Source organism: Procambarus clarkii, chromosome 17, assembly GCF_040958095.1.
Source record: "Procambarus clarkii isolate CNS0578487 chromosome 17, FALCON_Pclarkii_2.0, whole genome shotgun sequence".
Lineage (NCBI taxonomy): Eukaryota > Metazoa > Arthropoda > Malacostraca > Decapoda > Cambaridae > Procambarus > Procambarus clarkii.
This window is the reverse complement of record NC_091166.1, coordinates 40,258,122-40,274,354: the sequence shown is the minus strand read 5'-3', so window position 1 is coordinate 40,274,354 and position 16,233 is coordinate 40,258,122. Positions and strand designations below refer to the sequence as shown.

The following is a 16,233-nucleotide window of genomic DNA, read 5'->3' as shown; positions in this document are numbered from 1 at the left end:
AATAAGCGAGGGGATAAATAACTACCAGAGTTGTTGTTGTTTAAGATTCGCTACTTGGAACAAAAAGTTCAAAGTAGCACGGGCTATGGTGAGCCCGTAGACTGGTGTTACTACCAGAGTGTGTTGGAGCCAACTCTTCGAGGGAGGGGACGGGACACCACTGAATGAGCACTGGGTGACACAATTCACCTTGCAACGTTTGCACGCCGGCTCTTACCTTGCACAATTCACCTAGCAATGTTAATGCTAATCTAATTAAATTCTATTGTACGTAGTAGTAGTAGTTACCACGACGGTGGTTGAATGAGTCAGCTGACCTAGTGTTCTCCTCGACAGGTTATGGCTCAGTGGCGCCACAGACGGTGATGGGCAGAGTTGTTACCATCATCTACGCCCTCCTCGGCATCCCCCTCATGCTCCTCTACCTCTCTTCAGTAGGTAAGTTGTCACCCCTCATGCTCCTCTACCTCTCTTCAGTAGGTAAGTTGTCACCCCTCATGCTCCTCTACCTCTCTTCAGTAGGTAAGTTGTCACCCCTCATGCTCCTCTACCTCTCTTCAGTAGGTAAGTTGTCACCCCTCATGCTCCTCTACCTCTCTTCAGTAGGTAAGTTGTCACCCCTCATGCTCCTCTACCTCTCTTCAGTTGGTATGTTGTCACCCCTCATGCTCCTCTACTTCTCTTCAGTAGGTAAGTTGTCACCCCTCATGCTCCTCTACCTCTCTTCAGCAGGTAAGTTTTCACCCCTCATGTTCCTCTACTTGTCTTCAGTAGGTAAGTTGTCACCCCTCATGCTCCTCTACTTCTCTTCAGTAGGTAAGTTGTCCCCCCTCATGCTCCTCTACCTCTCTTCAGCAGGTAAGTTTTCACGCCTCATGTTCCTCTACTTGTCTTCAGTAGGTAAGTTGTCACCCCTCATGCTCCTCTACTTGTCTTCAGCAGGTAAGTTTTCACCCCTCATGTTCCTCTACTTGTCTTCAGTAGGTAAGTTGTCACCCCTCATGCTCCTCTACCTCTCTTCAGCAGGTAAGTTGTCACCCCTCATACTCCTCTACCTCTCTTCAGCAGGCAAGTTGTGACCTCATGTTCCTACAGACTCTTCGTGCGTGACAGAGACAAAGGAAGATATCGACCAGGAATGACGCGGGACGACAGGAGACAGATAACAAAGTTCAGCCTCAAAATTCGCTACACAGTCAGCAGTGACAGACGCAACACAGATGCCCATAAATATAGAGAACGGATCTGACTGCCCCCGACACATCATTAGTCATCCAGACCCAACTAACCTAATCTTATGATGTCCAAATATACCTTCAAGTCACGGTATTGTGACTCGTCGTCTGCATAAGCAAGTGCTAGAGTATCCACACAGATTCATCAACCCAGTTGCTGGCCAGACCCCAAGGTGTTTAACTTCACTGACCGAGTGATGTGCATATTTTTCATTACCCTATATAATTGTAACTTAGAAGCTATCTGATCATTCGTGAGAAAATACTCGTGACCTCGAGTTCAACCTTTAGGCAAATTTAGTTGAGAAGAATTTCCTAACAACTTATGTGCACATGTGCTCCCCGTACAAGGCACAGATGTGCACCCCGTACAAGGCCCAGATGTGCACCCCGGACAAGACACATGTGCACCCCGTGACTTAGAGACTTAGGGAAATATTTCTTTGGTGTTTCTCTCGGGAGTGGAAACATTAAGGAGGGTAACTCCATATAGGGAGGGAAGATGGTGGAGGGGTAACTCCGTACAGGCTGTGGCTACATTTAGCTAATATGTTGCATTCTCGACAAGAAAAAGCAGCCTCGCCCTCATGTCAACATTCTTCTACATATACGCCAAATAGATTATCGTTGGCGTTCACTCCTGTCCAATCTGACACGAGTATCGCGATTATATCTGCCGCTAATCAGACTCATTATTCATCATCAGCCTCGGCTTAATCAACACAATCCCTCACTTCTATCCACCGCATATTTTGTCCCATTCCGTTCAGGTGAATAATGTAAATTTATGACAAGAGGTGCAACAAAAGACTCTCCAGCAAAGCCCTTCTCGACTACTTGTAATTCGCCACTAATTGCCAGCACACTCGTCGGTTTAGCAATTTGTGCGTCTCTTTCATGTTTACTCTGGAACACATTACGTCAGCTGTTTTTTGTGGGCATCCTGCTCCGGGAATTGTTGGGCTCTGCCAGGTCACCAGCTCTGGTAAACCTTTGCTCTGGTAAACCTCTGGTAAACCTTTTTGTAATTTTGTTTTGTTTCTCTTACGCTATCTTTTTTTCGGTCTAGTTTCGTCTTTATCTTACTCATTCTCGCACTTTTTCTTGCGTATCTGCAACTGTTGTTGATATTAGCATTTCGTACTATTTTTAGTATGTTCATTGGTGCGGTATATTTGTAAGAGCGATATCCGTTCTTCATACACAAACCATTTGGACTCTCCCGGTGGTGGTGTTGCTGGGCAGCCCGACATCAGGCTGCGTCCGACGCTTGTATTCAAAAACGCATTCAGCAAGTTTAACGTACTGTGTTTTCTCAAATAAAAATTAATATTATTCAGCCCATCCTCCTGTTTTGGTAGTATAGTAACGATGAGGACCATAGTATATATACCGACGTACAACGAAATTAGAAAGTAGAAATCTGAACTATTGACGTGGACAAACCGGAATTTTTTCTTACTTGTCTTGCTTTGACAAACTAACCTATCCTAACCTCCCTAGGCCTAATACACTATATCTGAGGCCTAATATAATACATATGTGTGCTATACTAGGCCTAGGAATATTTAAGTTTCTGTTGTTTTAGCTTCGTTTATTTTACAAGAATTCCTTACTAGTCAGTATACTACTATCTAAAAGCTAAGAACGTACGAATTCTGACGATAGTCGATCGTCACAACAGGTACTATCTAAACAGGAGGACGGGTTCCATTATTATATATTAGTATTTGGTGGATACTTAGGCTTAGATCTTATTAGTTCATATGTGTTTTGGTTCTGTTGGGAATTATTTGATTTTATTGTACATGAGTGAATCATTTCTGTACATTTTTCTTGGCCTGAGGACAAGCTGACTTGTAAGTCGTGTAAGAGTCGCGTGTCAAATGTTTTTCATTCACAGACAGGGGGGGTTGATATATACGGATTAACGACTATTTCGCCATTATTAATGTGGACGGGCTGTGCTAGGCGTAAGTGTAGTGACAGATGACGTCACTACAGCCACAATACAGCGGCTGTCTCGCCCTGACACACGAACACATGCTCAAAAGACTAACAACATCAAAAATCAATCAAAATGTATATTCAGGTAAAAGTACATACATAGAAGATGAGTTACAAACATAATGTTGGAATCCTAGATAGAGCTAGTACCATACAATGCCTGAAGCCACTAATAAGCTTTCGAGCAACAACATCAAAGAGCACTATCGTTACTTCCCCCCCTCCCCCTCCCACAACCCCTCATGACAAATTATTACATTCAAGTCGCTTGCAAAACATAAAGTTGAGAGCATCTTCTTGTAAAATGTTGCAACTGTGTGTCGCCTGGCAACGTCTCGTCTGGTATACGCTTAAGAGGAAACCTGCAGTAAATTCACCTAACTCGCTTTATGAAACAACATTTTATATATTTCCCTCTACCTAAGAGCTTCACTTATAATAAGACACATTATGGGGACTACCAATTAGTACTTTTTATGGAGGGGAAAAGTTGTAAGGAGAGATGAGATGGAAGGGAGGGAGGGAGGGAGGGAGGGAGGGAGGGAGGGAGGGAGGGAGGGAGGGATGGAAGAGGAGGAAGGGAAGGGAAGGAGCAGGTTAGTACACATAATATATACGACCACCTGACAACAAGCGGCTTTCACTCCAAATAGTAGGCACACAATTGCAAAATCATTTCCATTCTTAAGAACTTTCAAGATTCCTGTGAGCTCACGCAACTCTCTTGTGAGCTCACACAACTCTCTCTTGTGAGCTCACGCAACTCTCCTGTCAGCTGACGCAACTCTCCTGTCAGCTGACGCAACTCTCCTGTCAGCTGACACAACTCTCCCTGTCAGCTGACACAACTCTCCCTGTCAGCTGACACAACTCTCCCTGTCAGCTGACACAACTCTCCCTGTCAGCTGACACAACTCTCCCTGTCAGCTGACACAACTCTCCCTGTCAGCTGACACAATTCTCCCTGTCAGCTGATACAACTCTCCCTGTCAGCTGACACAACTCTCCCTGTCAGCTGACACAACTCTCCCTGTCAGCTGACAACTCTCCCTGTCAGCTGACACAACTCTCCCTGTGAGCTCACACAACTCTCCCTGTGAGCTCACACAACTCTCCCTGTGAGCTCCTCCTCCCTCGTCACCCGTGAGCTCCCATAAGGGAAAAAAATCACCCTGAGAGCCCGGGAGTTTTTCTTGTTTGCCCCAAAATGTTGAAGAAAAGATTTCTTGCGTCCGTCGTCTGTCTGCAATCTTTATGAAAAGTGGCTCAGGTGGTGGATCACCAGGATCACGGCCCCTCGCTCTTCTTCTTTGTTGTCTGCCTCATCTTCCTCTCCCACCTTCACTACCTCTCCCGGGCTAGCAGCGCCAGCTATCCTTACCCCACGTCCGCCCACCCTGCACCTCTCCCGGGCTAGGAGCGCCAGCTATCCTTACCCCGCGTCCACCCACTCTGCACCTCTCCCAGGCTAGGAGCGCCAGCTATCCTTACCCCACGTCCGCCCACCCTGCACCTCTCCCGGGCTAGGAGCGCCAGCTATCCTTACCCCACGTCCGCCCACCCTGCACCTCTCCCAGGCTAGGAGCGCCAGCTATCCTTACCCCGCGTCCACCCACCCCTGCACCTCTCCCGGGCTAGGAGCGTCACCTCTCCTTACCTTCGCCTACCCACCCCTACACCTCTCCCGGGCTAGGAGCGTCACCTCTCCTTACCTTCGCCTACCCACCCCTACACCTCTCCTCACCAACCCTACCACACACACGCGCATGATAAACACTGCTGTATGAAAGCCTCCTGCCATAAGTGTCCACATATTCCGGGTTCTCTGGTGTTATCTGTTTACGCGTTAACACGACCCCGCCGCCACTTCACCTTCAGGGGACTTTCCCCATAGTTCTGGCGGTAAGTGTGTGAGCACTAAGCAACGGGCGAGCACATTATCCAGCCGAGATATATCCAGCGGGGAGCCCGTTGTTCCTGACGGCGTGGAGGCTGGGGGCGATGGTGTGTGATTCTCGCTCCCCGCGCTGCTCTCACCTTCCAACCGCAATCTCTTTTTTATAATTCACCATTTGCTTGCCAAGCGAAAAGGTTTTTTTTGTTGTGTGTAAACTTTAAGAGAATGTAGAGGGGTGTGTCGTGTCAGTGCGAGAACAGCGAGAGACTTGCAGCTGGCAGAAGCGGGTGAAGCTGTTCACACTCCGGTGACTGTTCCCACTTAGGTGAATGTTCACACTAAAGTGAATGCTGCATTACCATTATTATTATTATTATTATTATTATTATTATTATTATTATTATAAGTATTGTTAAGAACATTATCTCCAGCCTTAGCAGCATTACCACCGCCACCTTCCTGGTCACAATCAGTTTTCACAATCACAAATCCGCACACCATCAGCGCCAGTCATATTCCTCAGCTGAGCGATCATTTTCCGTCATGGGCGTCCTCATCTTGGCCTCCCTTGTTATCATCACTCTCACCTCCTTCATCATCAGCTTCCTCCAGAGATGAGACAGATGACTCGGTGATGCGACCCGTGGAGTGGTCGCCCGGCGTGTCTTGGGGGTGTGTAGGGGGTGTGCCTCTACAGCGCCACACCCGTTATCTTCCTGAGGTTATCTTGAGATGATTTCGGGGCTTTTTAGTGTCCCCGCGGCCCGGTCCTCGACCAGGCCTCCACCCCCAGGAAGCAGCCCGTGACAGCTGACTAACACCCAGGTACCTATTTTACTGCTAGGTAACAGGGGCATAGGGTGAAAGAAACTGCCCAATGTTTCTCGCCGGCGCCTGGGATCGAACCCAGGACCACAGGATCACAAGTCCAGTGTGCTGTTCGCTCGGCCGACCGTCACCTTCTCCACTGTGTGGTCCCATTATATATGGTGCGTTATTAACATGTCTCCTCTGATTCTTCTTTCTAATGTAGAGAATAGACGACTCTTCCTTTATCCTCTCAGCCGGTCCTTGTAGTTTAATCTCCTCAGCTCTGGCACTAACATTTTCTTGTCAGTTTCAATTTGTACGTTTTTAGATGGAGATTTTAGGCTTGAGCTGTATACTCAAGGGCCTCTTGTCCATTGTTGTTGTTGTTTTAGATTCAGTTACTGGAACAAAATTTTCAAGTAACACGGGCTATGGTGAGCCCGTGAGAGGAGATTCTTTGGAGCCATTATCTGTATCAATAGCCGATACTGGAGGTGGGGGGAGGGGGCCATGGACGCGCCAATACAATCAAGACCACAGGCCTGGTTAGACCTGTGAATTGATGTACACACGCCGCTCACAGCTGAGTGCCACGGGAGTCAGGAGGGCTGTCAGCGGGCTGGCCAGTTGGCCGGTCTAGGGGGAGATGTCCGGTGTTACAAGAAGACTGGTTTCCTAATCCCCAGTCGGCCGGTCTAGGGGGAGATGTCCGGTGTTACAAGAAGATTGGTTTCCTAATCCCCAGTTCCCCGATGTTGGTAGTCTGGTCGAATTTACTTCTTCAGGTTGTCGTCGTCACAGAGGTGGTCGAGGCGTTCTTGAAGGACGACCAGGCGAAGGATCCGTCCTGCTCCCCTGCACTTGTATTCCCAGTAGTCGTTGTCGAGGTTGATGAAGGCTATATTATCATACTGGCTTAGAGCGGCTCTTCTCATACTTACCTCACCTTACCCTTTACTGATTTTCATTTACATCACATATTTAAGGCTCACACACTGGTCACTCGTTCTCAAGGACATTTCGTATTCACTGATTAATAAATTACTTTCTCACTTGAAAACAAGACCCAAAAACCATTAGTATTGGTCGATATTACAGAGAGTGATCAAACCATGAGCGTGAGACAGCTGCTTAAGAACGCACCACGGTAGTGTGGCGCTTACCCAGGTGGTAGTGTGGCGCTTACCCGGGTGGTAGTGTGGCGCTTACCCAGGTGGTAGTGTGGCGCTTACCCGGGTGGTAGTGTGGCGCTTACCCGGGTGGTAGTGTGGCGCTTACCCAGGTGGTAGTGTGGCGCTTACCCAGGTGGTAGTGTGGCGCTTACCCAGGTGGTAGTGTGGCGCTTACCCAGGTGGTAGTGTGGCGCTTACCCAGGTGGTAGTGTGGCGCTTACCCGGGTGGTAGTGTGGCGCTTACCCAGGTGGTAGTGTGGCGCTTACCCGGGTGGTAGTGTGGCGCTTACCCGGGTGGTAGTGTGGTGGACGGGTGAACCAGGTCCACAATGACAGCCTCCACCTGGCGTCACGCATGGAGGGGAGGATGTCTGGCCTCGACTGCTCCTCACCAGTGCTAATGACGTCGCTTGCCTTACCTTAAGCACTTGACTCTCTTTTGTTCCTGGTAAGCCTGTGTTTCCTGCCGCTTGCTCGTCATTCATGACGTACTCGTGTAATTGTGCTTGCGCAGGTTGAGCTTCGGCTCCTTGGTCCTGCCTGTCTGCTGTCGATCAACTGGTGTACAAGTCCCTCAGCCTATTAGGCTCTATCATATCTACATTTGAAACTGTGTACTGAAGTCTGCTCCACCACATCATTTCTTAATGATGTTAATTTGTTGTTATTTGACAAAAATTTACCATTTGTTAATTATTGACAAAAATTTACCATTTGTTCATTATTGACAAAAAAATATTTGTTAACGTCTCATTGGCTTCTCAGTTTGCACCTGTGTCCCCTTCTTCGTACACCACCCGTGCTACATGATCTGTCTTTATCTACACTATCAATCCCCTAACAATTTTGTATGTTGTTATTATGTCTCCTCTAACCCTTCTGTCGTCCAACGACGAGCTTAAAATCCTGCAGTCTTTCCTCATAACTCACACCTCTCAGCTCCGGGATTATTCTGGTTACCTTTTAACCTTCTCCAGTTTCGTCTTGTGCTTTACCGCTTCCACGTTGGAGCCGCATACACTAGGACTGGTATATATGTGGTACACAAGGTAAAGTAAGGTAAAGGTAAAATCCTCCCCTCCAAATTTTGCGCCCAATAAATCCTCCTCGGCCCGGATACGAACCCACGACAAAGAGCTCGCGAAACGCCAGACGAGCGACTTACCACTACGCCACGGGGACTGCGTTACTTAGGCACTCTCTTATCCACTGGAGTACCTTCTCTGTCACTCCAGTCTGCTTTTCCATCTCTTCCATGTCTCTTATGGGGCACAATGTCAAAGGCTTTCTGACAACAACAAATATGGTCTGCCCACGTTTCTCTTTCTTGTCAAATTTTTGTCGCTTGGTCACAGAATTCTATTAATATTAAGCCTGTGAGGCAAGTTTTACCATCCCTGAATCCATGCTGGTGATGTGTTACGAAGTTCCTTCTCTCCAGATGTGCTACTAGATTTTTCTCACAAATTTTGTTAATTACTAAACATTAACAAAATGCAATTAATTTTGATGGCTATACAATTTCCATCACCATGCATGGTATACAAGTTTGGGACACTGGCGCGGTGTTCAGTGTCTCCGGATTGTCTGCCTTCTCTTATATCAGGGTTGCATTAGCTGTCTTCCAACTTTCTGTTAGTTCTCCTGTTGCCAGTGACCTATTATACACCATAAAGAATGGCAAGCATAATTTATTTATTTATTTATTTATGCATATACAAGAATGTACATAAGGAATGTGAGGATACAATTATGGTAATTACAGTCTTGTAAAGCCACTAGCACGCGCAGCGTTTCGGGCAGGAAATATTTCTGGTCCCTCTTTTAGTAGCCACAATGAGATTCTGTATGGACCAACAGTGATGGCCACGTCCAGCTGCAGGAGACGCTTCCTTACCTCTCCACCGGTAATCTTAAATTCTTCCAATGATGCTTGGTTTAGCGCTGCCCCTACCAGTTCCGGTACGTCTCCTTCCTCAACTCTGAAGCTCTCGTGGAGTCTCTTGCTGTCTTCCTCCTTACACACCTTCTGTTCAGTTTCAATGAGCCTCTCCGCACCTTTCCTCACTTCCATTACCTTTGATTTTTGCCTCTTGTTCTTGTTTCATGGCGCGCGTCTCTGCGTCTTGCTTCTTCCTCATGATTCATGGCATGCGTCTTTGTGTTTCTTGCTTCTTGCTCTTGATTCACGGCCAGCTTCTCTGCGTCTTGCCTCTTCCTCTTGATTCATGACATGCGTCTTTCCTCTTGCGTGCTTCACCCTCCTAGAACATACACAATCAACTCCTTAAAGGTCACATGCAAGCATTCTCATTTATTTCAGAAAATAACGTGTGCAGTCATATGCCACATCTTCCTAAGATAAGGAAATTAATTTGAGATAAACATGCAAAAACATACGTTTTTACTGCTTTTGGTTACCGAGTGATCAGTTTTATTGATACATATCGCTTCGTTATCGCGCGTGAGCGATCGCGGCCCGGAGGAGTGGCGACGCTATAGGCTCAGTCCGCGGCACTCGGGCGGTACTCACTCGGGCGGAGTGCATAGACATCCTCACTATTCTTACAGGTGTGAGGAGAGACTGCAGGTAGCCAGTGAGGTCTCAATAATGTTGCACTGAAGTATGAGTCCGTCTGCGTGAGTTTCACAGTCTCTAGACAGTACTGTAGCTCCAGGGATCGTGTTGGAACAGACATTTCTCTTTAATTTAGCAGGTAGTTGACTCAACAAATAGTAAAATGCATTTTCTGATTGGATGCCATGTTAAACTACACACTGATGACGTACTCTGAAGACTGTACCTACACTACAAGTCAACACGAAGGTCACTGGCCAAGCTGTACAGTATAAGGATATATAATATCAGTACAAGAACATTTCATTGCCACTTTTTAATCCTCACAAAGATGGTTTAATTAGTTAATTATGGACCACATGACCATGACTTGGGCGGTGGTAAACTGTTTACACTCTCATAATGCTACAAGAACTCCACCCCATCTTCTTACAGCTAATACATTTACATCTATGTTGACCAATTTAAAAATAAACAGTTTTGATTGGCCTTAAATCTGCACTAAAGTTACAAGGGGTGGTAGAGTAATTACAGTACTGTATGCAGGCGAAGAGTCACAATAACGTGGCTGAAGTATGTTGACCAAACCACACACTAGAAAGTGAAGGGACGACGAGGTTTCGGTCCGTCCTGGACCATTCTCAAGTCGATTTAACTACAGTACTGTAGTTACAGTTACAGCGCCTGGTGGTGAGGCTGCAACCCGTGCTCTTAAAAATAACGTCACTTTTGGCTCGTATGCTCACTATGGCCAAATTTGAACGTAATTTGAAATGAAATCGACTCACAAAAGTGACGTACTGTCCCGTTTTCTGTTTGAGTTGTCCGGCTTACTCGGTAAGGTTAGAAGAGGAAACTTTCAATTAACGTTTTGAAACTTTATGAGAATTTCTTGCCCTCCTAACCTATCAGAGAACCCTTGACTTACTGTTGTTGAAAAAATAAATCCCAAATTTATTTTCATTTTTTTCTATTTTCAAATTACGTCCACTTTCGGCCATACGGGTAAACGGCCATAAGCGACGTTATTTTTAAGAGGACAGGTTGGGGGACTGTACCAGTTCCGTGTAAAGTGAGGCTCGCGTGTTCTGAGTGCTTCACGTGGTCGCCCTCAAAAGCTATTAAACCTAAAATGTGACTCTTCCTTCCTACAGGAGACCTGTTGTCCCGGGCCCTCAAGTGGTTGTGGTGGAGGATGTGCAGATGTCGCCGACGACCCCCAGTCTCCAGAGCCAACCACCAGCCCCCAGCCCCCTACACCACCGTCGACCCCACCAAGGTACACAATGTAAAGTGCTGGGGAAGAGTAATCAGGATAATAACAATAGAGCACCAGGAAAGGTGAAATTTTGCAACAAAACGATATCATGGTTTTAGAAGGGAAAGTCGTGCCTGACAAACGTGATTGAGTAATATGACAAGGTCACTAGAATACGACAGGAAAGAGAAGGCTGGGTTGATCACATTCTCCAAGACTGTCAAAAAGCCTTTGATACTGTTCCTCACGAAAGACTGGTGTACAAGAGGGAGAAGGTAGCTGGTATAATTGGGAGGACTCTAAACTGGGTAAGGGAATACCTGAAGGACAGGAGACAAAGAGTCACAGTAGGAGGTGAGGTCTCCAGCTGGAGGAGTGTAACAAGTGGGGTCCCCCAAGGCTTGGTCCTGGCACCACTACTCTTCCTAATTTATGTTAACGATCTACTCGAGGGAATGAGTTTGTTCATGTTAATGTTTGCAGATGATGCAAAGCTGATGAGAAATATCAAGACAGAAAAGAACTGCAACATTTTGCAAGAAAACTTTGACAAATTTCAAGAGTGGGCAAACAAATGGTTCCTGGAGTTTAGTCTCAATAAGTGTAAGGTAATGAAGATGGGTAAGGGAGAAGATCAGAATGTGTCTACATAATAAATGGAAGACAACTACTGGAATATGAGAAAGAGATTTGGAAGTGGATATAATTCCAATACTAACACCAGAGGCACACACAGACACGGTGACATCAGCAGCATGTGGGACGCTGGCCATCATTATACAATCGTTTACAAAGTTAACTCACGACTCTTTAAAGACAATCTACAGGTTTTATTAGACCCATACTAAAATATACGGCACCGGCCTGGAATCAATAACTTAGAGAGTTTAACAACAATAACAAAGAGAGTTTAGCTACGAGGATAAGTTGAAGGAACTTCTGTCCTTTTGGTCGACAGAAGAAACAGAGAAGATGTGATCACAAGATGCAAGATACTGAGGGAAATAGACGAGGTGGTGAAGGACAGTCTCTTTCAATTGAAAGTAGGACAAGAGGACACACGTGAAAGCTGGAAACACAAATGAATCAAAGAAATGTAAGTGAATCCTCGTACCTCAAGCAGGTGGTCAATAAATGGCATGCAGTGGGAGGAGAAATTGTCTACCTCCTTCCACACATTTAAGGACAGATTCGACAAAGACTTCGAACGTCACAATAGTTAAATTACAACGCAAGAGGTACAACAAGGGTGGTAGGTGGGGCACGAGGAGAGATAGAGACTATGGAAACACCTACACCAGCCATGACCATACCAAGGTATACCCCAAACCCCTTTCATTTAATACCCCTGCCACCAGCCTAATACCCCTGCCACCAGCCTAATACCCTGCCACCAGCCTAATACCCCTGCCACCAGCCTAATAACCCTGCCACCAGCCTAATATCCCTGCCACCAGCCTAATACCCCTGCCACCAGCCTAATACCCTGCCACCAGCCTAATACCCCTGCCACCAGCCTAATAACCCTGCCACCAGTCTAATATCCCTGCCACCAGCCTAATAACCCTGCCACCAGCCTAATAACCCTGCCACCAGCCTAATACCCCTGCCACCTGTCTAATAACCCTGCCACCAGCCTAATACCCCTGCCACCTGTCTAATACCCTTGCACTGGTCAATCCCTTAGTACCTGTCTAATACCCTAGCACCTGTCAACACCTTGCCACCTGTTTAATACCTACAAATACAAATTTTACCTAAAATTCCCAGAAAATTTGGTTAGGGAAGTAGCTTGACGCTCCTTTGTGGGGAGGAGAGGCGGGGCGGCCCACCACGCTGGACGAGGCGGATAACGTGACCATAGAGGCCAAGGACGCTAACACAAAAGAATATCCAAGTGAGGCATTATGAAGGAATTAATGAATTGCAACGTTTATTATTTGTGTTGTCTTGGTCAGTATGTTTGATGAAGACAAAAGGTGGAACGAAGGGAAGGAGATGGATGGCAACACTGCGAGAAGAGATAAATGCCAATAATTTGTGCAGTGAACAAAATAATAAGGAGCGAAGAAAGGTGGATATAAAGCACTACAAAAAGTAACTTAGAAGGATAGGAAGGGTACAAATAGTGGAGCAGCACAAAACATTATCTCTACGGTGAAATGCTTTCGAGTATCAGCAAAGTGAATCACGTAAATTTCACAATACTTTAAAGACAAAAATAGGGCTTCGGGATATTCGCGAGAGAGGAATCCAAACACTTTTATGGAGGATTTGGTGAAAGAGCGGTTATCGAACCTGGCCTGTATCCCAGTGGTGTGGAGTTGGACAGTACACCCACGCACACAAGTTAATGCCAGCTTGTATGTTGCTGTTGTTTTAGATTCATCTACTGAGAACCAAAAGTCCTCAGTAACACGGGCTATGGTGAGCTCGTGGTGGACTTCCCTGGCACAAGAGCGGCGCTGTATGCTAGCTTGTAATTTGACCGGAAGTAGTTTGTGTACCATGATCATACCCCCCTCACCCCCATCCCCCCTCCCTTAACCCCCTTTCCGACACGTTTCGCCGTGAAACTGCAACTGGTTCGCAGATATCAAGGCCAGAAGTGGTAGATATGGCTAGCGTATCTCGCTGAATTTAGTATAATGACTCGGCGCTCCGAACTGGACGGCTCTTAACGCTTCGTTAACAGTGCGGGAACATACACCTTCATCTCTCACTCTTGGTGTGATTACGCACGTGAGCGGTGAGTGCTGCGTTGGTGCATGGTGACCTGGTACCTTAATGGTGACCTGGTACCTTAATGACCTGGTACCTTAATGGTGACCTGGTACCTTAATGGTGACCTGGTACCTTAATGGTGACCTGGTACCTTAATGGTGACCTGGTACCTTAATGGTGACCTGGTACCTTGGGGGTGACCTGGTACCTTAATGGTGACCTAGTACCATGGGGAGGTGACCTGGTACCAAAGGGGGTAACCTGGTACCTTAATGGTGGCCTGGTACCATGGGGGGGTGACCTGGTAACTTAATGGTGATCTGGTACCATGGAGGGAGGTGACCTGGTACCATAATGCTGACCTAGTACCATGTGGCTGACCTGCCAACATAATACTAACCAGGCATAATATTACTGACCTACCATAGTGCTGACGTAAAATGCTAGACCCTGGCTATTATTAGTGCTGCCCTGATGCCTCTGTTCACCTAGCAGTAAATAGGTACCCGGGAGTTAGGCAACTATTGAGTTGTATTCTGGAGAAGATCAGAAGTTGACCTGGAAGGTGGGGGGATGAATCTCGATTATCCTAATAGTTTCTGTTCCCGACTACGAGAACTAAATCATGTAACGAGGAGTTGTAAAGATATTAAATGGAAAGCTGTCAGAAGGAAGAAGGAAAGCACAGTACTAAAAATATTTAATAAAACCACAAGGGATACGTAATTACTGAATTATCAGTCTTGGTCTACATCTTAGCATATACTTGTAAACTGTTGCAGTGTTACCACACTATGACCCAAATATCACCATACTGGTTTAACATTACCCTGTCCACCCAATATTTAAGTTCTGGGATTACTGTAGGTTAACTATTCTTATTTCCTTAATAACGTATTCCTTGCTTATGCCAGTGTGTGATCCAGCCAGCACGGTACTGACCGGTATATTAATCTTGCAGAGGAAGTGGGGCGGCGACTGTGGCGAGAGCAGCAGCGGTGGCGAGGAGTACGGTGACGGGGAGACTGGTGCCGTCCCTGTCACCCTCTGCCTGGTGCTCATGATCACATACATCTGTGGGGGCGCCGCTGTCTTTGCCTACGCCCACCAGTGGTCCTTCCTACACGCCATCTACTTCTGCTTTTCTTCCCTTACCACCATCGGCTTCGGGGACCTTGCGCCGGAGACAACACCTAACGTGAGCACGGGTGTTCAGGTAGCACTACTGGGAGCGGCTTTTTACCTGCTGGTTGGGATGGCACTCATCGCCACCTGCTTCAACCTCATGCAGGAGCAAATGACTAATCGTGGCTACGGCCTCGGGCGACGTCTTGGGACTCTCATGGCCACCAGCAACAGCGGCAGCAACCACCGCTTCCACCTGGACGACACCTGACATATGGAGACGGTGGCGCTCTTTACCTACGGTTCCGGCTGCACACCTAAGCATTCTGGCAGCAAACCTCCGGCTCTTACCCAGCCTTGCTTGGTCAACACCGGTTGTAGTCTGGCTAACAACACCCACGCCCGATCCAACTCCCTCAGCAACACCATCTACAAGGTCACACCCACACTGGACGATGAGAAGCACATCACCCATAACAACACCCTCAGCCCCAACCCACGAAATGCCAGTCCACTTCACTCGCCGGCAGACATCGCCACCAGTCCCCTGAAGGCATCCAATAACAGCGACAAATGCGACACCATCTATGGCACCCTACGCAAGGAGATGCCCACACTTAAGGCTGTACCGCCGCCCACCATCCCGCCTTCCTCCATCACGCCCACACAGACGCCCATGTTATCCACGCGAACCAAGAAAACGGTGACCATCTGCGACTCTGCTGATATAGGCAGAGCCATCAGTCCACTGTCTCCAGAGAGGATCTGACACGGGCGCTAAATGTCAGGCACCGACAGTCAGTGTTAGAGGGATTGGTCAGTGACTTGTGCTCAAACTGTTATAAACATTCGCAAAACATGATCACTAGGCTCCATAAATTTAAATTAATATACAGTTTCCTAAAATGAAAAAAAAAATATTCAAAACAGTATCGATCCCTGTTGTGTCTACAATTAATATGAACAATTAACAGTACACAACAGACATTCTTCTTGAAACAAAGAATATAGTATTTGGAAACTGGCAATCTATCGGTCATTCAGAAACAATACTAAGTGGACGGAAAGATAAAGACTTTCTAAAAGCAAGGAAAGTTGAATTAGTAGTAGTGTTGTGGGCGAGAGTGGGAGTGTGGTGGGCATGTGTGGGGGGAGGAGGGGGGGTTGTGGGCATGTGTGTGTGGGTGGGGGGAGGTCGTGGGCATGTGTGGGGGGTGTGGGGGTATTGTTGGTAAGTGTGGGTGGGTGTAAGGGCGGCCTGTCGTACCGCCCAGTGTCCAGGACCCTCGGGACTTGTATCCCCCGATATGTCCTTTGTATCATTCACGTTGCTGTGTGTTCCACCGTTGTATATCTTGTATTATTTTTACATTCATGTGAGAGGTCCAATAAAGCACTAGGAAAGGAGTCAAAACGTAAAAAAAATA

General features: G+C 46.9%; 1 protein-coding gene across 1 annotated transcript; it reads left to right on the top strand.

Annotated features, from left to right (window-relative positions):
* Positions 1-312: 312 nt before the first annotated feature.
* On the top strand, positions 313-15,925 carry LOC138365759 (TWiK family of potassium channels protein 18-like). The gene is made up of 3 exons (XM_069326227.1): positions 313-438; positions 10,854-10,978; positions 14,643-15,925. The coding sequence occupies exons 1-3, from the start codon at positions 366-368 to the stop codon at positions 15,075-15,077; spliced, it is 633 nt and encodes a 210-aa protein (XP_069182328.1). The 5' UTR covers positions 313-365; the 3' UTR covers positions 15,078-15,925.
* Positions 15,926-16,233: the final 308 nt, after the last annotated feature.